The 22,914-nt window shown below is 53.3% G+C and overlaps 1 protein-coding gene across 2 annotated transcripts in view; it reads right to left on the bottom strand.

Moving 5' to 3' along the window:
• Positions 1 to 22,914, bottom strand: part of CACNA2D2 (calcium voltage-gated channel auxiliary subunit alpha2delta 2) — a 238,634-nt gene that overhangs the window by 34,632 nt on the left and 181,088 nt on the right. For both annotated transcript variants that reach the window (XM_027701077.1, XM_027701076.1), the window contains one exon: positions 8,991 to 9,050. In XM_027701077.1, coding sequence (XP_027556878.1) covers positions 8,991 to 9,050 — 60 coding nt within the window. The remainder of the gene's footprint in view (positions 1 to 8,990; positions 9,051 to 22,914) is intronic.

Here is a 22,914-nt window from a genome sequence, read left to right as displayed (position 1 = left end):
AAAAGCCCAGTCATTAAGGGAACGCACTTATTAATTATCTGTGATTTGTTGTGAAATGCTGAGGGGTTTACAACAACAAGAAAAGGGAAAAAAAATTAATTTCTCTTCCGATGCCCTCTCTGCTCTGCTCCTGGCCCCACGCACGCCCCTGCCCCTCGCCGGCACTGCCTCTCCCCGGGTCCGCGGCCATCTGCACTTCCTAATTAAAGGAACCCCCGGGAGACCCGTAACACAAACGAGCTAATTTCATGTTTAATGATCTTTAATCAGGAGTGAGTGTGACTAACAACAGCCATCCAGAAGGTGCTTTGTTATTCATTTTATCTTCCATTGGCTCCTCGGCAAAGCTCGATTCCCCTCCCACCCGCGGTGGCCCCGCTCCCGCACTGGACGGGAGGGCGCGGGGTGATGCTCGGGGAGGAGAGCCGGCCCCGATCCTGCTTTCACCTACTCCGGCACTCCCATGGCATGGCATGACATGGCATGGCACAGGGAGCAGACCTCCCTCCCACCGATTTCCCCAGGTCCTTGCCTTGCACTCTTTCAAGCCCTGAGGATCCCAGGAGCAGCCGGGTGAGATCTCAGCCCTGCTCCACACTGTAGCTGAGGTTTCCACGTGCAAGATGGCACGTGTGGGACAGCTGGCCCTGTGACGTTCCCTGATGCGTTTCCATAATCCTTGCCACAACCCTGCTGACGCTGAGGGTGGTTCATGGGGTCCAAGGGAGCCCACGGGAGCTGGCAGGGCATTTGTGTCCTTGCCACCTGGAGGCTGGTGGAACCCCTGGGAATTTATTCCAGAAAGGAGGGACAGAGCCCTCAGAGATGCTCTAAAGGGATGACATGGGTCTCCCAAGAGGCAACAAGGGGTCCTACAATTTCCTCTCCCTAATATTTGTTTTTTAAACCACATTCACCTTCTTCACATAATCCTCTCCTCCTCCTCGTCTGCTCCACATTAAACTCAGCACCAGCTCTGTGTAAATAGCGCTGATATTTCTAGAGCCTTTCAGAATAAATACCAATAAAGAAAACAAGAGGGTGAAGTTGTCGAGGGATTTCAGGGCAAAATATTGTCCCTGTCTCTTGCAAATGAGCCTGCAGGAAGCACTTGCCAGTTCCTGTTGCAGGGGAGGCAGATGAGTAGCTGCTCCTCCATCATATGTTAACCACTGCCCATTTTCTTGCACCCTAATTGCCAAATGGCCCCTGCACAATGGCACTGCACGGCTGTGTCGCTGCTGGGTAAGTGCAGGGTTATTTCAGCTCTTAAACCCTCAGTGCAAGACTCTGGGAGTTCAGTGCAATCACAGACCAATCTGCAAATGTCCCTGAAGCCACTGTCCAGGCTTCTCCAGCAAAGCCACCAAGGAACCTGCATGCCTGCACCAAACCCTCGTGGTTCAGTGTCACTGGGCAGCCCACGGCCAAGTGGGACCTCCAGGATGTGGTTCTAGGGACACTGCGTGCCCAAGTCTCCTTGGGGACCCTGGGTCCTGCTTGACCCCCTTGAGCCCTCCCTAACAGTCCTGTGCTCCACATATCACTGATTCTACACCAAAATGTCAAGCAAAAAGCTGATTAACAAAACCAGGCTGTGGGCTTCTGGAGAGCTGCAAGCTGGAGCCTTGCCAGCAGCACAAGGGGGAACCCTGCTTTGGGCACCGGTGCTCCCTTGCCACGCACCAGTGGACCAGGTTTGAGACAAAGCCCAGGACAAGGACTGGCACTGGGGGGTCCCAGGTGGGTGGTGAGAGGCATTTCTCCCTGCCACCCCCCCACAGCCCTCTCCAAGCATTCAAATAGGTCTTTTTTTTTGCCTAAAACAATTACAGCAACTAAAAATAACACTCGAAAGGTCAGTGCTCTGCTATCTCGCTGCAGCCTGGAGATGTCAGGATGGAGGGGTGCTGGCCCAAACCTCCAAGTCAGCAGTCTAATGAGGTGGTAATCAAACCATATCACACAGAGCTGCCACTGCCCCAAAAGAACCTCAGAAGGAGCTGTTGGTGACACATCAGCTCCCTGCTCCAGCCCGTCCAGCTGGAGCAAGCAGCAGGCAGGGACACTGCAGAGGGGCCACGACTTGCTCTCTCCTATAGAGCTTTCCTGTAAGATCACCCGAGTTGGCTAATCCTTCTCCAGAGGATCTGTAGGATCTATTGTCTCCCTCAGGATCACTCACTGTGATCTTGTAAGGTCACCCCGCTGACCTCATGCCCTGGGACACTGCAGCTCCTTGGGGCAGTTTTGCAGGTAGATCCTGCTGCATCGCATTGATTTTGGTCCATCCCACCCTCTGCCAGTGAGTTTCATTTCTCTGGGGGGCATGGGTGACCCCTGTGGTCAGGAAATCTCTTTCAAGATTTAATTGGCTCTGGAAGAGCCAAATCCTGTAGCAGTTTGCCTTCAGGCAGTTAGGAGGAACTCGGAGGGCTTTGGGGCAGACAAGCTGGATCCCAAGCTGGCACCTGCCTGTTTTCAGCCACTGGATGGGGCTGGTGGCAGGACCAGCATCCCAAAGCACAGCATGCCAGTGTGGAGACAAGCCAGGCGACCAGAGCTGTGCCTGCTCAGACCTGTGGGCAAGTCAGCGGGTGGGGAGAGCAAGGAGGAGCTGATGTGACCACACAGCACTAGTGGCTCTGCTCATGAGCCCACCTTTCCTCTGCCGTCAGCACTTATAGTGGACAGTGAATATTTAGGGACATCTTCATGTCCCTGAACCATTAAGCACACAGAAAGAGCAACAGCTTTTACTTGTAGATGCACCTTTCATACGGAAGCCATCCTGCAGTGTGTCACAGGGCTCCCACCACACCGGAGCAACTGCAGCCTCACATCTGGATTATGGATGGGGGAGATGAGCAGGGACACAGTGTGTTCCCCCCACAGCACCGCCCTGCCAAGCCCTCCCACATTGGAAGGAGCAGGACGGACTGTCCCTTGGGACTGGTCTGTGCTGGCCACTGTGCCCCAGCTGCCAGAGGGGGCTGGAGGTCTCAACCAGGTGAGTGCTTGGCCCGAGGTGTCCCAGCCCTGCCATAGGCACAGCAGCCTCTTGGCTGGGGCACAAGGTAAAGAAAGAGATCCTGCTACACCTGCCATGGAGTGTGTGAGGGCCACAGCCATAAACAGGCTCCCAAAGGGACTGGATGAATTCCTGGGAGAACTTCCTACCTGCATTCACATCCACGCCTGCGGCTGGTAGGGGCTGAACCCTCATTTCCACTGGGCTACAGCTATCCTTGTCCATATGGACCATGAGGAATCCTTCCCCAGTCCCCAGAAGAGGAAAATATTCATGGCTAGCCTCAGCCACCATAGGGTGTCAGATGGACCCAAGAGTAGTCTGGTGGGGACCATGCCCCTCCTGCAGCCCTCACCCTGCAAATTCCCTGCATCCCATCCACCATCGGAGGCCTTATGCATTACCCAGGACAGGTGGAAACAGTCATCATAATCTGCCTTGGCATCTTTTTTTTTTTAAAAGCAATTTCCTCCTTCTGCCTCTCTGACAGAGCTGGGGAAATATTTAAGTGACCTGTCAACAGTTTTTTCATCTCCCCGAGAAGATGTTTTATCTGATCACACCTCGCCAGCTATTCTTCTTTACATGGCACCTCCTGTCCGCTCCTGCTCCTCTGGGGCTGCCTCTTCCCTCTGCTGCATCTAGGTGCACAGGGATGCCAGCACACATAGAACTGGTGGGTGTTGGAGACCCCCTGCCCTTCTAGGGATGGGATGGGATGGGAGGAAAGCCAGCAACCCCTACACAAAACCACTGCAGCCATGGGGCTGCCAAGGGTCCTCCAGCCCCCTAAAGAGAGCCCCCTCAGAGAGCCCCTCAAGCCTCATCCTTGGTTTTTAAGAGGGGACAGCACCACCACAGGCTTTTTGTGAATGATTTTCTTGTTCTGCTTTTCGGCCAGACCAGCTCTACAGCAGCAAGGTTGGTGCTATAGCACAGTAATTCTCCGAGCGTAATGAAAGCTGACATTATATCAAACACAATAAAGACTCTCAGTTGATGGAGATCATTCCTGAACACACAAACCCATTAAACTGAAAAAAAAAAATATCAATTCTACACACTCGCCAGCCAAAAGAAAATGTGATTTGTTATCTAAAAGGGGGTTATAAACACAGCTTCAATGCACTTTCTGGGCTGTAATGAAAACTGGGTTTGAAATGGCAAGACGACTGCAAATTAGAGTATTTGATTTTATTTTCTAACTTTTTAGGTAAACCTTCTACAAGGGCAAGTGCAAGGTTACGGCGACAATCTTTCTGTTCTCAGCCGATAAGTAGGATCTGTAATTAAAGGAGGAGAAAAATGAAAGGGGGATAAGGAGCTGGTGTTCGCCCTTCTGATGCTGCTTTGAACACAGAGCCCTGCCTGCATCGCCGTGGCCAACCCACGGGAACAGCTGCTGGAGCCCACGCGTGGCACAGCACGGCACAGACACGCACCGCGGCACTGCCGGATGCAGCAGCCAGTTGGCAAATCCTGGACCTGGAGGGATGCTTCACCCAGGGCTGCATGGCCATGGATGGGCACCCAGCCACGCTGCCACATCCCCCTGCTTTATCCCTCACCTTTCCTGGGCGGTCAGGAGCGCAATCTCTGTTATTCCTCCTGTCCATCCCCATTTAGCAAACAGCGATCCCCTTTTCCCTGGAGTTTCGTTTCTAATGGAGCTTGAAATTATCTGGGCTTTGTTATTTCTTGCGTGCTTGCAGGCGGGGGGTTATGGATGGAGGCAGTGGTGTGGGGCTGCCCGGAACCTGTGAACCCTCTGCCCACTCCGTGAATGCCACCACACCCCAAAACCACCCGTGTCACACCCAGTGGTTAAATCCTGTCCCCAGCACCTCCTACATCCACAGCTCCACATATGGCTATTTTTCTTTTCCAGGGAGAAAGGGCCTGCTGGGCTCTGACCCTTCAAATGGCCCTTTCCAGCACCTGAAAGGTGAGGAGAGGTGGGAGGCAGGGGGGTAGCAGGTAGAGGAAGAGGGGAGTCTCCCAGTATAGTGATGGAAAATGCAGTGAAGAAGAAGACTGGGAGAAAAACAACAGTAATAAACATTTTATGAAGCAGAAAATGGCTTATAAAGAAGTCAACTTTTAAAAGCAATTTATATAATCCTGCCAAGCGCACATAAATGGAGGGATGGATCTCTGCAGCGTCAGTGTCCCTTAAAGGCACAAAAAGCTCCGGCAGCCCCAGCAGACTGACAGGCAGCGATGACAATGCCCTGGGATGCATTTTGTGGCTGGTGGCGCAGATCTGCACCTTCAGCAGCGTCCCCTGGGTCAGCACGGCCCCCACTTCCACACGCTTTGGGAGCGCAGGGCAGCTGAGACCCTGCTGATGCTGCTGGGATGGGGCTGAAGGTCTGGAAAACCTGGGAGCAGAGCAGAGCATGCAAGCAGAGTGGAGCTGAGAGAACATGGAGCTGGCTGGGATGGCTGACAGGGAGCTTGTCAGTGAGGATGGATGCAAAGAACGTCAGCAAAAAACTCAACATGATCTCCCAGTGTTTTTACAGGTACATTTTGAAGGTCTCTTGCCCAAGCAGGGTGGAAAACAGAGCATGGAAACTTGGAAAACAGCTCTGTGGTGTGGGCTGCACTTCCAGCACCTCTGTTTGCTGCTGGGGGTGGTGTGCATGGGGGGCTCAGCACCACTGCCATGGCCAGGGGACAGAACTGGAGACATCCAGAGCAGGGAGACAGCCATGATGTGCCTTAAGGGACAGACCCTCATGGCTCTGCACAGAGTGGAGCCAGCCTGTCCCAGCAGACCTCTGGATGCAAGCCTGTAGGCTAGAAGATTCTCACTGGGAAAACTGGCTGGCCAGGCCACTGCAAACTGGGAGTGTTCTGTGGTCTCCTACTGTACCAGTGCCAGGCAGTTACAGTGCCCCGTGGTGGGAGTCCTCCCCAAGGGCTCAATGGGACCCAGCTCTTGCCTTTCCAATACTCCACCAGCCTTATCTGACAGGTGAACAGAGAGACCCTCACTGTGTAGGCAGGCCTCTCCCCACTCCAAATCATCAAAGGTGGTACAACAGCTCCGCACCACAGCTTGCCCTGCTGCCCCCATCCCTGCCCACTGTGCCACCCTGAGCTGCCACCCAGCCCTGGGGTGAAATGAGCTAGAGGGAACATGCGAGGGGTGCCCCAGGTGCCACTCTACAGGTGACCCTGGGGCCAAGGCTACATTTGGCCAAGAGAAGTGTTCTGGTGTCCAGAGGAGATCTGAGGACAGGCGGGGACACAACCCTGGCTTGACATGGCCAGGTGACATGGAGGTCCTGTGAGCGGATGAGGACAAGGAACAGGGATGAGGCAGGACAGGATGAGGGGACAGTTTTGTTACCAGGGAGGCACTTTGCAAAGCCCCTGAGGTGTGGCACTGAACTCAACCCCTTCAGAAAGGCCAGTATGGCTGGTGTGTGGCTGGGAACACCAAAACTCAGCGAGGAAAAAGAAACTTTCCCGGTAGAGATGGATCGTGAGCGATTGCTGGCAGCAGCCTCCCAGCCGCTCAGGCTCCTGCTCCTGTTTCATTTTCCCCCGGCCTTCCATAGCAACCCATCTGCAGTGAGGTTTAATGGGGCTGCCATTAGCACTAATGCAGCGCAAACACTCAGCATCTGCCGGCGCCTTTGGATGGAAACACAAAAATAACCATGCTCGCCGCAATCTGTCATCGACTCTGGCGTGGGGTTAGGACGCGACACGCTGGGAGAGGAGGGGAGAGCTGCAGCCAGAAGGAACGAGCTGCTCGGTGGGAAGGGAGGAGAGGAGGAGCTGGGGATGCTGTGCTGCCGCCTTCCCTGCCCGCTGCCTGTGCCAGCCCCAGCAACAAGCTGGGAGCAGCTGCAGGGCCGGTGTCAGCGGTGCTGGCACACAGGTCTGACCGTGCCCGGACATTTCATGGATGAAGGACGGAAAAAGGAGGTCCAACTCCAGCAGTGAGACACATGTGCACAGCATTTCCATCCCTGTGCTCTGTCAGGAAGCCAGGGCTGGTGCAGGCAGGGCCGAGGCAGGCAGGGCTGATGCCCAGCACCCTGGGAGCTGTGCACAGAGCTGGACCAGTCCATCAAGTGTCCCAGCCAGGCCTGGGCTGTCCTGATAAAGCTGCGTCAGGCTCTGTGGTGACGCATCGCTGCACATTGTTTCTGGGTGACTCGCTCCTAATTACCTTGATTAAGTGGTTGCAAACAGTGCTATTAAAAATATTTTTTTTCTATGGAAGTGGATTTCTGAAAGGTTTGTGCCGTGAATGGCAAAATGAGCCAAGAGCTCCCCAGCGCTACAGCCTTTCCTAACATGTTTTGTATCCTGACTGTAATTCCCCTGGCAGCAGAAGGCAGCCAAGTCTGGACGGAGAAGGAGCTCTCTGGGGCTATAGAGGGCCTGTGCAGCAGAAGCCCATCCCTATGGACCAGGGGATAAACAGATACCCTGAAAATGCAGTGACCTCGTGCCAGCTCTGCCCGCCCTGCCCACGCCCCAGTCACAAGGCAGCCACCCCTGGATGCCAGCCCAGCACAGGATGCACAGGGCCACCACGATGTCCCTGGGGTGCCCATGGCCAAGCTTCAGGTGCTGCTCAGAGATGAGCTGCCCTGGGGCTCCTGACCCTGGAGGACACTCAAGATTAGGCCAACATTAGGGATGGAGACGGCAGCCCATGGGAGATGCCTGCAGCTCCCCTGGCACTGCTCTCAGCTTTCCCCAGGAGCCCTGAGTCCACCGTCAAGGTCCTTGCACTGGCACTGGCATCAGCCTCAATATCCTCTTAACCTCCCCTTCACCAGCCTCCTGGGAAGAGGCGACAGTAATTCGGCAGCGCTCTCGTGCAGAAAGGTCTCAGTGACTGATGGTGTCAATGACAACTGTCTGCTGGTCAGGAGTGCCAGCGGGGACACCTCACCTCTCCTTAGCGAGGCTGCTGCTGCTAATGACTGCTAATGACAGGAAGGCCCCTGTGAGCTCAGCCTTCTCCTCAGGTGCCCATGGGACACAGAAACAGCCACAAGTGTCCATCCCACACTGGCCACATGGCAAATGAAAGCCAAGTAGGCTTTCAAGCCCTTGCTTTCTCTTCTGCTCCTCCTGCCTCTTTTTCTCCACATGAAATCCTGGTGACAATCATCTGTGGCAGGAGGGAAGGGTCTGCATGAGTGGCATCAGCTCAGACAGACCCGCCCAAAACACACCAGCACGGCCTGGCAGCAGGGCCGTCACCAGGCTGTCCCCTCAGTGACTACAGGGGCCAGACAGGATCTGGCCCAACCCAGAGGAAGGGGCTGGGTGGCTCAGGAGTATTTTTTTATTGCAGACTCCGTTTGCACTGGGAGAAAAACAATCTTTCCTTCCTTTTGTGTTATGGTTATAATTTGAGAGCATTTCCAGACAGAATCCTTCAGGTTCCCGCTGAGTGCCATCACCGCCAGAATTACAAAGTCAAATGCAATCATTAAACCCGCGTCTTCCCTCTCCCAGCCCAGATTGCTCCTTACCCCAGAAACAGCCCCCACTGCAACTGCCAGCATGTGCCACGGGTGAGCCACTGCTGCCACCGCCCCACGTGAAACCCCTCTCGGCACCAAACCCACTGGCTGCCGGAGATGAGGGGAAGTAAAAGTCTCCCCAGCCCCCACACCCTCAGCAGTGAGCTGTCCCTTCGACCTTCACCTCCTGCCTTCTCCTCACGGCATGTGCAGGCAGAGGCGAGGCTGGAAACGAGCTCAAAATCGCTTCATTTGCTCTCATTAGTGGTGGCAGGCGGCGGGGCCGGGGCCACCCACGTGCCGAGTGAACACGGCCAGCGGTGACTCAGGAGGGGGACAGGAATGGGGGAAAGGAGGGATGGGACAATGACTCTGGTGCCAGGGGTCATCCCCGAGGAGCTCAGCATCCAGGAGGGAAGGGGTGAGAGCAGCTGGGGCGCGCATGGGAGCCTTACCCGGATGTTGTCCTGCCAGTGGTGAGCCTTCTGGAATTTCTCCGCCGCATTGGCAAGTCTCTGCAAAGCAAACGGGAGAGAAAAAATGAGTCCAGGGAAAGCAAGAGGATCCAGGTATTGCCCACATCAACCTAGAACCATGGGTGCCACCCCGACACCTAGCATCCCTGTTTGGCGGATCCCACAGGACCCTGCCACCCCCTTGCCACACAGGCAAGAGGGCAGGAGGAGGGATCACAGGCAGCACCCTGAAGATGGGTGTCCGAGGCACAGGGAGCCCAATTTTTCCCTGCTTGCTCTCTCCTTCTCTGAAGCTAGCCAGTATCTCCAGAGGAATCACTGCCACTCGAATACAACCAGTTTGGTGGCTGTTGGCATCCCACCAGAGCAGGGCAGGTTCTCATTGCACAGGGCAAGGGCTGAACCCTGTGCTGATGGCTCCCAGCTCTGTGCAGAGCCTTCAAAAATGCTTCAAAACCCTCTCCAAGTGCCCCAGCGCTGCGGCCCAGAGGTGCACAGTGCTGCCCACCCAGATTAATCCCTTCACATGCCCGTGCCCACACTGGGGTAGCCAGAGGAAGCAGGACTCGCCAGGAGCAGGATGGGGCAATGCTCAGCACCAGGGCAGCCTTGATGCAAGGGATGCTGGCAGCTAGAGCATGGGGAGAGAGGTGAGCTCTGGCTGTTTCCAGGCACTGAACTGGCTTGGAGGAGAGGAAGGAGCACTGACAATGGGGTGACATCTTGGGCCAAACAACAACCCCAAATCATCACCTGGGCAGCACCACAGAGTTTCACAAATGCACATATGATTCCCAGTGCTACTGCACACACAACTCCCACGCAGTGAACCACAAATCCCAGGATGATATAGCACTCCTTTGCTCATTGGGAATGTGGCATGCTGGTGGGAGCCCACGGGGGCAGCAGTGAAGTCCAGCTACATCCCTGGGAATTTATTTCCTCAGGGCCTGAAGAGTGTCTGGCTAGAAGAGCACACACACACACACACCTATGAGCCCTGGGCACAGCCACACATGTCACAGACACTGTTCCCATTGTCACCAGTTCCTCCAGTGCTCCCATCAGCACATGGGGATGCAAAACGCCTCAGTCCTTCCAAATGGATGCTCAGGGAAAAGAAAGTCCCTTCACATGTCCCCTGTTCCCTGCAGGACAGTGGCAGCCCCACCCCTGGCAGTGTGGCTGGAGCAGGGCCACAGCAGTGGATGCTGTATTTCTGTGAGCATGGCAAAGCTCAGGCACTCAGAAGTAAGGTGATGAGTGCTGAAAGACATCACAGATCTGCCCCTCCCCAGCCTGAGAATGCAGCTTGTTCTTATCAGATGCAGGGAAACACAAATCCATCACTGCATAATCTTGGCACGCACTGGTCGAAACTTTCCTGTTTAATCTTTTCTCTTTCTCCTAATCTTGATTTCCAAATCAAAGTGCTTGCTTTCAGTGGCCAGCATCCAAGGGGAAAGATCAGCTATCAGCTGAACGTTGAAGCAAAATCCTTACGGCTCCGGCGGTGGAGAGAAGGGAATGGGAGACAACACATGGCCAGACAGAAAAGCCAAGTGATGGGAATTTTCAGGGCAGTTTTGCAGGGTCTCACCTGCACAGCCACATCCCTGCCCCCTTGGAGCTGCCTAGAAAAGCTGTGGCCCAATTCTGCTCCTCATCCCCCCAAGCTTTTGTGCTCTGTTTATATATTGAGATGGCTGATTAAAGACAAGCATTTATTCTGAGTTGCGTTTAAGGCAGTGGTGATGAAATATGCATTTTTCTATACTTGATAAGAATGTGTTTGTTTATTATGGGCTGGGGTAAGATTTATGGACATCTTTAACTATTCATTGCCTTGCGCGAGGTGCCTGGAGGGCTGCAAATGGTGCAGGAAGGGAAGGCTACGCCCAGGAACGACACTTCCACAGAAGATATTTTTCCTCTGGAAAATGTCAATTTGTCAAAGTCAATCCAGAAGCGACTTTGGTTTAAAAAAAAAAAAAGAAAGAAATCCAGATGTTCTTGTTTGATAAACAGCACGTTGCAGGGATGGGGGAGCCCATGGCAGGATGGCACAGTCACAGCAGTGTTCTGTGCTGGCTCCCGGCTGTCACTGGACACCCAACCCAGGAGAAGCACCTCCAGAGCCTCCCCACTGTTGCTTCTGCATCATTTTCCTTGATAAACACGTTTTGATCCCGAGACTAAGATGGTGACTGGGAGGAGAGAGGGACCAAGTGGGAAACCAACCATCCCTCCTCTGTGGCAGGGGATCCTCTGCCCACCTCCATCCATGTGCGGGAACAGGCCTGCAGCGATGCCATGGTGGGGGCTCCCTTGGGAGCAGTCCCATCCTATCACATCCCTGGCTGGTGCTAGAGGGAAGCCCATCCAGTCTCTGCTCAGAGACAGGCTGCTGACACAAATGGGATGGGTGATCGCTGGATTCAGGACTTTCCAAAACTGCCATCAAGGATGGGGTCCCTGAGGTGACTGTTTAGGACAGCAGGGCCTGGAGCTGTGTGTTAGGGCAGGGAAGATGTTGCTGATCCCACAAACCCCCCTGACATGTCCCCAGGGAAGGCGAGGGGTCTGCCTGGAGCCATGCGCTGCCGCAGGACGTCCGCATTAATGCCAAATGAGTTCATCGTGAATAATGTTATTGTGATCAATACAGCTCAAGGATTATTTCTAATCCTTAATAATGATTAAACCATTATTTTTCAAGTGTTACAGATCAATCAGTCCAGCTCAAGGTGTGGTGCGTGCAGGGACTGTGAGATGCTCCGGATGCAGGCAGTGCACCAGAGAGCCCACTGGAGTACATGGCAGCCACCAAAACCTCCCAGGGCTTCAGACCTGGGGTCATCAATTGTGCGGTTCCAACAGCAAGAAAAATTCAAGGAATTACCAAAAGTAAAGCATGGGTGTGAAATATTGCAAATTTCCAGCAGGCTGTGGTGCAGGGACTGCCCTGGCACTTTAAAGAGCACAGTTCTTTCCCCAGAAGTCACCCAGGGCTAAGGACAGGAGATTTAGAGGCTGAAAACACTGAATTGAAACGACTCTGAAGGTCATGAAAGGCCAGCAGGAGATTTGCAAGGGATTGGTGTCTGGAGATCTCTACGGCGGGGTCTGTGAGGGGGAAGGTGCTGCGCGGGCTTTATCGTGCCCCGGCCTCGTTTGTATTCTGTGTGGTGCTCCTCTCTGCCTCACTGCTCACCCAGGCAGATCCATCAGGAGCTCCCTGCTCAGCACACTGCTTTGCCTGGGATTAAGGAGCCTCAGGGATGCCATGGACTCAAGATGGGCAGGTGGCAGCAAAGGTGGCACAGCAGAGCGTGTGCCCTCCCTACCGAAAGCTGCGCAGGAAAGGAAGGGGCCGATGAGGTGGGTGACCTTCTGTGCCAGAGGATGGCACCTCCAGACACACGGCTGCTGCTTTGCAATGACCTCACTTCTCAGCCTGATCATCCACAAGCTCACTCACCCCTCCCTGAGCACAGCTCACCCACAGGCACTCACCACAGCAGCACCTTTTGCGGGCAGTTGGTCTGACGCCCTAAAGCTGCCGGGAGTGTGACATGGGAAAAGCACTGGGGTTGGCACAGGCAGGGACCACAACCTCCTCTCTAGTCAGAGGGGACCACCCCTGCTGTTGGTATCCCCACTGCTCGAGGGGCCAGCACACAGGGGGATTGTCCCTGATATAGCAAGCACTCAGGGTAATGCCCACCTCCTCCTTGCCACCCCTTCTCCCCCATCACACCTGCATTGCTCCAATATTTTTGCACAGTCTTTCCAAGGGAAACTGGTCCAATGATTTGCTAAATCTCTCCACACAGCCCCCCCAAGGCAGTAAGCCTGCCCTGGCTGCTCCCGCCTCAGTCAGATCAGTGGGTTTAACTTGGGAGGCAGCAGAGCAGAGCCCAGAGCAGCACAGGGAGGCCAAAGGCCAAGGTTGGATTTATAAAACGGGATTACAGCAAACACTCTGCAAGAGGAGACTGAGCAGCCCTGTGTAATGGTGGCAATGCCACCCCTGTGTCCCAAGACTCCCCACAGGACCCCCATGCCTATGTCGATGCTGGAGGATGCTCCCCAGGGAGCCTGGAATGGTGTTCCCAGCTTCTCCCTGCAGCTGGTATGGAAGGGCCCAGCAATGGCCCATCACACAACAGCCGTGTGTGCCCAGGGATATTTGCTCTGAGGGAGAGCTGCTCCTGTTAAGCCTCCATTTAACTCCCTCAGTGAGGCTGTTATCACCCTCATCTCAGTGCCTTCCCCAAGGCTGTGAAGTGTGTTAACCTCTCACACCTGAGCACACAGCTGGAAGGGAGATCTTGGCTGGAGATTCAAACAGCCCTGTGCTACCAGGAGAGTGCCACGAGCATCAGACCATCCAGCCCTCCTCCCACAGTAGGAAATGCTAGTTAAAGTTAAGGCAAGAAGGTAAGAACCAAACACAGGCGACAAAGCCAAGAAACCCAAGCCCCAGGCTGGAACATCCCCCAGGAGTTGGTTTTGCAGCTCTTCCTCCTCCACAATGAAGGAATGAGGGTGGCAGAAGCCCTCTCTTCGGCACCAACCCCTCCTCCATGGATGGGGCACCCTGAAATCACATCTGTCACTGCAGAGCATCCAGAGAGGGGAAAGCCCATGCCATGTGTTTCACATGCTTCCATCCTTTCTGCCTGCGTGCATCAGGGCACAGGACTCCTTCTCATGGTCCCACCTCCTGCCACCAGCTCCAAGGTCCCTCCACCTCAGCTCCCTCTCTCATCCCCAGCCCATCCTCTCCCCATTCACAGACCCACCCCTAAGCAGACTCTACCAACAGCACACACACCACCATCAAAAAATGATCAACCGGCGACAAAAGACAACAAGCCCCTTATATACACATAGGGAATATAAATCTTGAGTAAACACTGTAAAGCAGCGAAGCATCTCATCCTGTAATAATCTCCGAGACAGTTGATCCCAGGGCTCTTATTACCCCTGCAGCCCTCATCCAAAATCCAGTCGGCAGCAGGCTCCGCCACGGCTGAGTATTGATCAAGGAGGCAGCTTCAAATATGCTGCGGCGTTTTTCTTTCAAAGCACTAACTTATTTGTCAATAATTCCCTTGGCTGTGCAGAAGGAAAGGGGTAGATAGAGCCCATCTCTCCTCCTCTTGCGCCTGGATCCAGTCTGTGCATGAGGGAGGATGGAGCTGGAGCCAGCACTGGCTGCTAATATTCTCCTGCTCGTGGGAGGGCAAATAAAGCCCCAGTGACTAGCAAAGAGCAGGTGGTAAATCCTCCAAGGGCTTCCAGGTCCTGGTGCTGCACCAGCTGGTGCTCACTGCTGAGGTCTGGCAGGGCAGTGAGAGGGGACACCTCTGCAGAGCCAGCCCTGCCAGCAGTGAGGGTCACAAGTGCAAACCTGGAGCTAAACCAGAGCCAAAGCTGCTTCAGACCCCACACAGGGCAGTGGCACAGCCAGCACCCGGCCATGGGGGCCTGGGATGAGCTCCAGAGCCACAACTTCCATCATTTTACTGACCAGGTCAGTAACTCATGGCTCTGCAGGCCAGCAGCATGTGGCTCTTGTTCCCCCACCAGCATCTCTCCCTGCTCCTTCTTCTCCAGGGCCACAATTTTTACCAATAAAAAACATCATCACCATCACAACAATCACAAGGGAGGGGAGGAGTGAAACATCCCAAGAGGAGAGATACCCATCTGTCTGCAGATGGGAGGAGGAAAGGGATAGCACTGCTTCTCAGGGTGTTTCCCCTACCCCAAAATACCACTCAGGCCTCCAGAAGAGCTTAACTTCTCACAAACAGCAAAGCACCAAGGGCAAAAGGACAGTGCAGAGAACCAGGCATCCTGCGGCACGAGCTGTGCCTGGCGCTCTCTTCAGCTCTTCTCCCCTTGGAGAAAAGCCTCTCTCTGTCACCCTTCTCCTGCCCTCCATGAGGATGGACACTTGCTTTCCAAAATCACAAGCAAAGGAGCTGCCCGTGCTCCCCATTGTCCCAGCTGGTCCCCAGGAGGGGAGGAGGAGGGTAGGGGCACTGTGCCCTGTAAACCCATGGGGACACCTGCCCCTAGGGACCAACAACAGCAACACCTCAGCTCAGCTGCTCAGACCCTGCTCAGCTCCTGTTTTCACCAATACAATGCCAAATAACCACTGCCCCATCCCTCCTGGGAGAGGAAGGGCAAGCACCAGGGTCCAGGATCTGTCCCTACCTCCTCCAGCAGTGAGACAGAGCTGTGGGATGCAGGATTGGAGAGAAGGGGCCAGGCACAGGCAGGCTTGGCTTCTCTCACCATCCTCTTGCCCTGCAGAAGGAGTGTCCATCCACACTGCCATCACCGCTTCCCGCATCCTCCTGCTTTTCACCCTGGATGTCTGGCAGCAAACTTCGTTACCTCATTAGAGGTGACTTTAAACCGTACTGCTAAATGCCATCATGCTCAAGTCCTGCTGGAATGTGCTTCTGCCCAGCTTTGGGATGCAGGCGGTCCCTTGGGAGGCCAAACCAGGCACACTTGCCTCCTCTGCTCAGGAACTGAGAAAACCCACTTTCCTCCATCCCCTTTGCCACACTATTTTGCAGTCATGGCAGCCTTCTGCATCTTCTGTAGTTAATGGAGATGTAGCAGGGATCTCTTCTCCAAGATCCCAATATTCATCCAGAGGAAGAGCCAAGCAGGAGCACTCAGCTGCCCTGTAGCAGCATGGTTCTCCATGTGCTGCCAGTTGTGCTCATTTCACAGCCCTTCTGAAGCATCAGCTCACAAAACAAGCAGAGTGCAGAAAGCCCAGTCTGTTCCTGGCCTGCAAGGAAGAAAGTCTCTCTTGGGACAAAGCTGGAATACCCACAGCTGCCTCCAGGGAGATGCTGAAGGGCTGGGGCATGTCAGCAGCATCCCAGAGGGCTGATGAATACAAACCACCTGAGAAGCACGGCTCCAGTGTTGTTCTTCAGTTGTGGCTGGGACAGACTGTGTCCCAGCAGAGTCAGGGCTGCCCACCCCAGTCCAAGCTGCCCTGGGCAGGCTGCCAGGCACACACACCAAAGCTGAAAGCCTGGCAAGCGCCACTACCCATGGCTCTTGTCCTCAGCTGCCTTGGGGACAGCTAAACTGGGGTCCTGCCGTGTGCTCGGAGACAGCGGCACGGCAGGGACAGGGCGGGCGAGCTACTGAGCACAAACAGGGCATCTTGGCACAGCACAGCGGGTCTGCCAGAGCTCTGGAAGGGCTTGGGGACTCTCTCCTGCTGGGTGACAAGCAGCTGCTTGCTGCACAATAAGGTTTCAGATGACCAGAAATAATTCAGGTCAAGATGCATTTGCTGGAAGGTCAGACCTGGGGAAATGTGGCAGCAGGCGATTCACCAAGCTGGGGAGGAGGAGATGGTGCTGCCCTGGGCTTCTTCCATCTCCTTTTTCCCCTGTACCAGTGTGCTGTGGCTCCCATGGAATGGGTGAGCAGTGGGCTTGGCAGACTGGATGGACATTGCTCCCACTGAGAGTTTTGGGAGATGGCACCTTATGGCACGAGCTCCCAGGGCAGGCTCAGCCTCTGCAGTGTTGAGAGGGTCAGCAAGCACCTTAGTGAGCAACTCAGCCCGCTGCTCCAGCCCCATCTCCTCCTAGGTAAACTCCAAACTTTCAATCCAGCGGTGCTCTCTAAACCGCCCTCAAATAACCTGTGGAGCTCCTGTTAGGATCATCAGGAAGGACTTGTCACAGTTCAAAATCCATTACAATAACCACAAGGCGTTTCAGCAGCAATTATAAGAGATAGTTTCACTTAAAAATCAATTTTACTTAGAGCTCGGAGGAAAAGGGTTTTTTCAAAATAGAGAAAAAAAAAAAAAGGAAGCGATACAGCTTCTCACTTGGGAAGGAGGAGGAGGAATTTGCCTGGCCAGGTCTTAGCAGCCAGAGTCTTCAAAGAAAAAAAATAAATCCTTCCTTATCGTTATCCTCCCTTATTTTGGAGAAATAAGTCCCATGTGAAGATGAGAAGAAGTTCAAGGAGTGGCTCCCCCTTCCCTGTGGTGCTCTGCATGGTGCCAGCAACAGAGAAACTCCCATAAAATGCATGAGGGCATCCCTGAAAACCCAAAATGCAGCCCGCATCCCGGCGGGCCCCCACCTCCCTGCTCCGTGAGGATGAGGCCTTTCGTGCCTTTGAAATCCTCCCCTTTAGCTCTCTGCCTTTCATTCAAGTGGAGGCTGTTGAAAGTTTGTACAGGAAACCACTTGCAATCGATTTATTTTAAGGCATCACCTCTTGCTGCGCTGTGATGTGCGAGCTTTAAAAAGCACCTCGTTTATGATCTGCTGCCGCGCGGGGATTTCCATGCGGCACCACCACGGCACAGCCGGAGCTCCGCCGTCACGGAGGTTTTATGCCAAGGAAGATTTGTAGCGTGCAGATATTCCCCCAGGAATGCCCCAAAATATCACCACCCCACGACCCCAGTGAGCCCCTCTTGGGAGCCCTCAAAAACTTCCCCACTTGAAACCCTTTGGGGACACACGTGGCATCTTTGTCATGTCCCCCAGTGCCACCAGCCACCCTCCCACAGCCTGAGAGAGGTCAGACACAGGGGCAGCAACTCAGGCCCCCGTCACGACAACAGAGCAGTTTACACTGTCAGTTTAAAACACCAAAGAAAAGCAACCGCAGTGCAAAAAGTCAAGTAAAGGACTTTTCAGTGGTGTTTTGCTCTAAAAACAAGCACCATAGTTAGAACCAGCGTTGCCCAAACTTTCAGAAAAACAGCAAAGAATCCCCCACAGCACGTGGTGGGGTGGGGAAGCTTCAGGGAGGTGGAAGCGAGCAAGCTCAGGGGGTCACCAAAAGGCTCTTTCCAATGTGACAGCTCACAGTGACCCCAGCACTCGTCCAGCCTGCAGGCTGCTGGGACCCATTTCCATCCCTCTGCGACTCCCACTCCTCTGCCTCCTTGTTCAAAGCCCCAAATCCTCACACAGTATTTCCCCTCATCCCCTACCCCTGTGCTGATCCTTAGGGACCACATGACAAATCCAGGCTGTGCTGAGGGACTGGAATGTTTGTTCCTTTGCTTTTGACCCCCATTCACCTATTTTCTCCTTTCTGAAGCCTAAAATTTAAGCATCTTTCAACTGTGCATCTTTACAGCCAGCAAGACCAATTCATGGCCCAGCTTCCTCGGTGTTACAATAAAAGAAGGAAGCAAAGAGCAGCAAACAATCACCATGAATGCAAGGGGGTCTGATGCCCACCCTTGTGTCTCAGCATCCAGCCCAACTCCTGGCAGATGTGTCCACTCTGCTTCACCCCACGTTCCTCTATTTCCTGGTTTACAGACTCCTGCTGTTCCTGTAATATAATTGTCCTGATGAGCTTCAATACAGATCCACTCCTGACTCCGTTATCATCTTAATTTCTTTCTTTTTTCTTTCCTTCTCTTAGTCCTTTTGCAAGGAGAGCACTCCCCTTGCCTGCTGCAAATCTGGGCACGGCTTCTGCCTGGCAGATGTGATGCCCAGAAAGCATTGGTGATAATAAAGCCCCTCTAGAAACAGCTCAGCTCCCCTCCCTCTCCTTCAGCAAGTGTGATTGCCTTCCATTGTCACAGCAAATAGCCACCCAAGTCAAGGAGAGGGACTCAAAGCACATGTCCTGAAACCAGAACAACTTACCACTATACCCATTCCTGGGCTTTGTCTTTATTAATTCTGTCTATGTCCTCACTGCAGAACCAGCCCCCTGAGGAGCCTCTCCCTTCACGTGGCTGGAGACCCCACAGCCCTTCCTTGGGGTCTGTGTTTGTGGGGAGAAATCCTTTCCAGCTCAGGTTTTCCCTGGGCTGCCACAGCAGCTCCTCAAGGGCAGCATCACTGCTGGGAGCCTGCAGTGCCCTTCCCTCTGTCCCGCTCCAGGAACAGGTTTTGCTGTTTCCCTTAAACCCAAAATTCAAGGTAACTTGACACTTTTTGTTTTAAAGACTGAGGCGGGGGAGGAGAAAGCGTGGAAGAGCTTCCCTAAGGGAAAAGCCATCAACTGGAACAAGTTTTCAACAACTACACATTTCTTGACCTTTTCCACAGTCATATCTTTAATGTTTCATGGACAGATTTGATAAAAAGAAAAAATTAATAAAATAGATTTCATTTTTAAAAAAAGGTCAGGACATGTGTTACAGGGAAAAACTCATTTAGGTCCCTACCTGCTGCCTCGTGGATGCTGGGGAGCCCTCCCCTGCCTCCCACCCAGGGCACTCCAGCCCCGTATCCACCTCCCTGTCTTGCTTTTCATTGCATTCAGGGTTTAATCTCTTCTGGACTTTTCCTTCTCCTGGCAGACACGGAGTCAGGAACCATGAGCATTTGGAGATGCTGACAAATGCTTGAGAGCCACAAATATTTGGTGAGATGTTGCCCATCTAACCTGGAGAGGCAGCCAGTGAGCTCAAATGTGGAGAAGATGCTTGTCCAGGCTCCAGCAAAGCTCTTCTACCTGCAGTTGCTCAACCTTGGGCCCAAAGTTCTCCCCAAATATTTAGGCAGATGTTGAGGCTGTTGGCATGCCTGAGCCATGCACAGCAGAACAACCAACATTTGCACTCTCTTGTTCACCATGATGGCATTTCCATGGCTCTTGCACCTACCCCATGAACATCACCCCATGGATATCACCCCTTATCCCTGCCCGTGGAAATGAACGCGAATCCCATCTGCTTTTTCTGAGCTTGGGCTTGTCAAAAGCAAGCAAAGCAAAATAAATTCCCCAAGCACAGTGCCAATTCCTGCTGATCAAGATGTTTTAAAGAATAAATGGTATTTAATAGCAGCTCCTTCCTGGCTGGCCCAGCGGACTATTCCCAGAGACAAAAGCAGCCCGGATGCCGCTATGGACATTTGTATTATTAAGCCCAATCTGCAATTAGAGCAGACTTCTGTCTAACTTCGGCCTCTTTTCACCATTTCCTCATTTTTTTAATTCACTAAGAACAAAATATTATCCATCAAAGTTTGCAAAAAAAATTGCGAATGACTGCGATAACATCGTACCAAGTTATTAAGTGGTGACAATGGGGGACAATTACAGTATCTAGTCCATTATACAGCGCTGCCGTCGGGATGTATCAAAGTAAAACACACGGTGAATGGCGAGGAGCTTATTAACGGGAACATTAGTGTGCCACAACATAATACCTGCCATTCAGCCCCGGAGTTATCGCCGTGCCGGTGCCGGCAGGGACCGCGGAGGAAAGTTGTGGAAAGGCTTGGCAGCTTCCTTGCACCACTCGAGGCACCAGCCCCGTGCTGAGCGCTCTCTGGATTGATCCTCAGCGCTTAAACAGGGAAAAAGGGCAAATCCTCAACCCCTCGTACCGTCACCACGCAGTGTCTCCCTCCATTTCTGCTTCTGGAAGGCTCTCAAGATTTTTGCAGTGGCTCAGCCAAGCATAAGCAGACAAGGGTTTCCCTCAGCTCCCACCAGCATCCATGGGAGCATCCTTTCTGTGCTCATCAGCACACCAGAGGGTATCTCACCCCGGCCTTTTGGGTAAGGGCTGTTCCACCACCAGCAGCAAGTCTTTGCAGGTCTCACTCAGTGGTGCTGGGCACATCCCAGACTCCCTTTCCTCATCACCCAAGGATGCCCCTTGCCTGCAGCAGCAGGTGAAGCGGGCCATGGTGCTGGGAGATGCATGAACTAAATTATCTGTGGAAATTCTCTTAGTGGGGAAGGAAAACGAGTAAACAAGCTGCATGCCTTCTTCCAGAGCACAGCAGAAAAACTCCCAGGCCTGGCTCTGCACAAGGACTAACTTGTGGGAAGGGCTCATTTTATGCTCTTCCTCTCAGGCTCTGCAGCCCCCTCGAAGCCAACACATCTGATTACAGTTTGGGTAGGTCCTGTCCCTTCCTGCTCTGCTGGCCTCAATTCTTGCCAGCGGTGAAACCCTGCTCTCCTTTGCCAGCACTGGGTTCCCTGCTGCTCCAGCAGCTCTGGCTTGCTCCTTCCAAGATGTTATTTTTACACTTCTCTTAAAATACAACAGTAAGAGAGGCTTCTTGACTATATTAACATTAGGAATCTAATCAGCAATCAGACAGCTCATAATTTTCTGATTAGCTCTGATTATACTCAATCTTTAGGAATGTAAAAAAGAGGGAAAGAGAGAAAAAAAAAAGAAGGAAAAATATAAAAATATTCTCTGCGCAGTTTTCCCACCCTGATTCCCTTGAGGAGGCACAGAGTCACAGCAGCAGCTCTGCTGTTCCCAGCTAGGAAGGGCAGTGCTACAGTGACCTGCTAAGCCAGCATTGGTCAATACTGCTGATCATCCTTCCAGGCTTGGCCAGGATGTTGTCCTGGAAAGGGGCTGCTTGGGGAATGGAGAAGACATGGGTGCCAGAGCTGCTGATGAACCCAGAGGAGTGTTGGGAACTCTGTTCTTGGGCCAAACATCTCTGATAATCCACTAAAAATCAAGGTAAAAGGATGCCACAGACGAAGGAGAAGATGTATGCGTATTCAGCTGGCTTCAGCCTGGAAGATGGAGCCTCTCTAGGCAAGGAGGAGGAGGCTGAAGAACTTTATGAGATGAAGTCATGGCCACACACCAGCTTGGCAGGAGACGATGGGTGCTTTGTGGCAGCCCAGAGAGAAAGATCCCAGGGATTCACGATCTGAGCACTGCCAGAAGGTGGGAGGCAAACGAGCATGTGGCCTGAAACCCCTGTGCAGGAGCAGAGGATGTCCCCAGCAGACAGATTTGCCTGCAGACCAGGCAGTGGGAGCAGGGATGTCATTTCCTTTGAGCATTTCCAGCATCCTACAACAACAGTGCTCTTGTGAAGGAGAAAGGGATGTCCTGGTGCTGAGCCTCACAGCTGCAGCCAGAAGGAAACTGAGGAACAAGCCAGAGGAAGGAGATCTAAACCAACCCCTCTAACAGAGTTAATCGGCCGCGTGTGCTCTGCGTAGGAGATTCACTCCTGACTGCAGCAAGTGATCAGCTGATGCTGTGAAGCATGAGATTTAATTATTTGTATCATAGCCACCGCCTGCATAACTACAAATGATATTAATGGTGATAAAATTGTCCAGCTGGCTCTTCAAACCCATCACCGCACCAACTCCTTGCCTCCCACGGCAGGGATGTGCTGCCTTGCAGGGACTGCTCACACTGCGGCACAGCCGGTGGCAAACCCTGCCCACTGAACATCCCAGCAGACAGACACCATCTGGAATGGCCAGCCCATGTCCACCCAGGGTCGCTGAGCACGGAGGATGTGCTTCCTGTCTTGAAGAAAACCTTGATAACAAGAGGAGCTCCTTCAGAGCACTGGCTGACCGTGCATTTGCAGCAGCTTGGCTGAGCCTCAGGAGAGCCTCGTGCCTGCTCACAGGCTGGGCAGCCACTTTGCTGGGGAAGAGAGGGCAGCCCCATCTCCCTCCAAGCTGTTCACTGCTCCAGGCTGTTCCTCAGGAGTGCTGGCAGAGCTGCCAGTGAAAGCACCACTCCTCACCTGGTCAAACCAAATGGGTTAGCAAAGATCTACGCTAAGCTGTCAACTGGCTAAAAACCAGAACAGAGTAGAGTACAACAGAATAGTTCAGGTGGATGTGATCTGTGGTAATCATCTTGTCCAGCTGCAAGATTAAGGGACACCTGCCCAGTTAGAATCCAAGGAATTCAACTGTCAAAGCAAATGGCCCAGGTCAGAGCAGAGCAGCCACAACACCAAGCCTGCTGCAGCCTGACACCACCTCTCCTGTAGAACTCCTTGGCTGAGGTCCTCAGTTACTTTTACACTGACTTCAAAGAAAAAAACCTTGAAATCCCTGCTCGAACTAAAGCACGGAGAAGGTGCAAACACCCCAGGGCTTGGCTTTC

The sequence above is a fragment of the Neopelma chrysocephalum genome, unplaced genomic scaffold, assembly GCF_003984885.1.
Source record: "Neopelma chrysocephalum unplaced genomic scaffold, ASM398488v2 Primary Assembly neopelma1_147, whole genome shotgun sequence".
Classification (NCBI taxonomy): Eukaryota; Metazoa; Chordata; class Aves; order Passeriformes; family Pipridae; genus Neopelma; species Neopelma chrysocephalum.
Note: the sequence above shows the minus strand (reverse complement) of the source record. Positions and strands in the feature narration are given on the sequence as shown.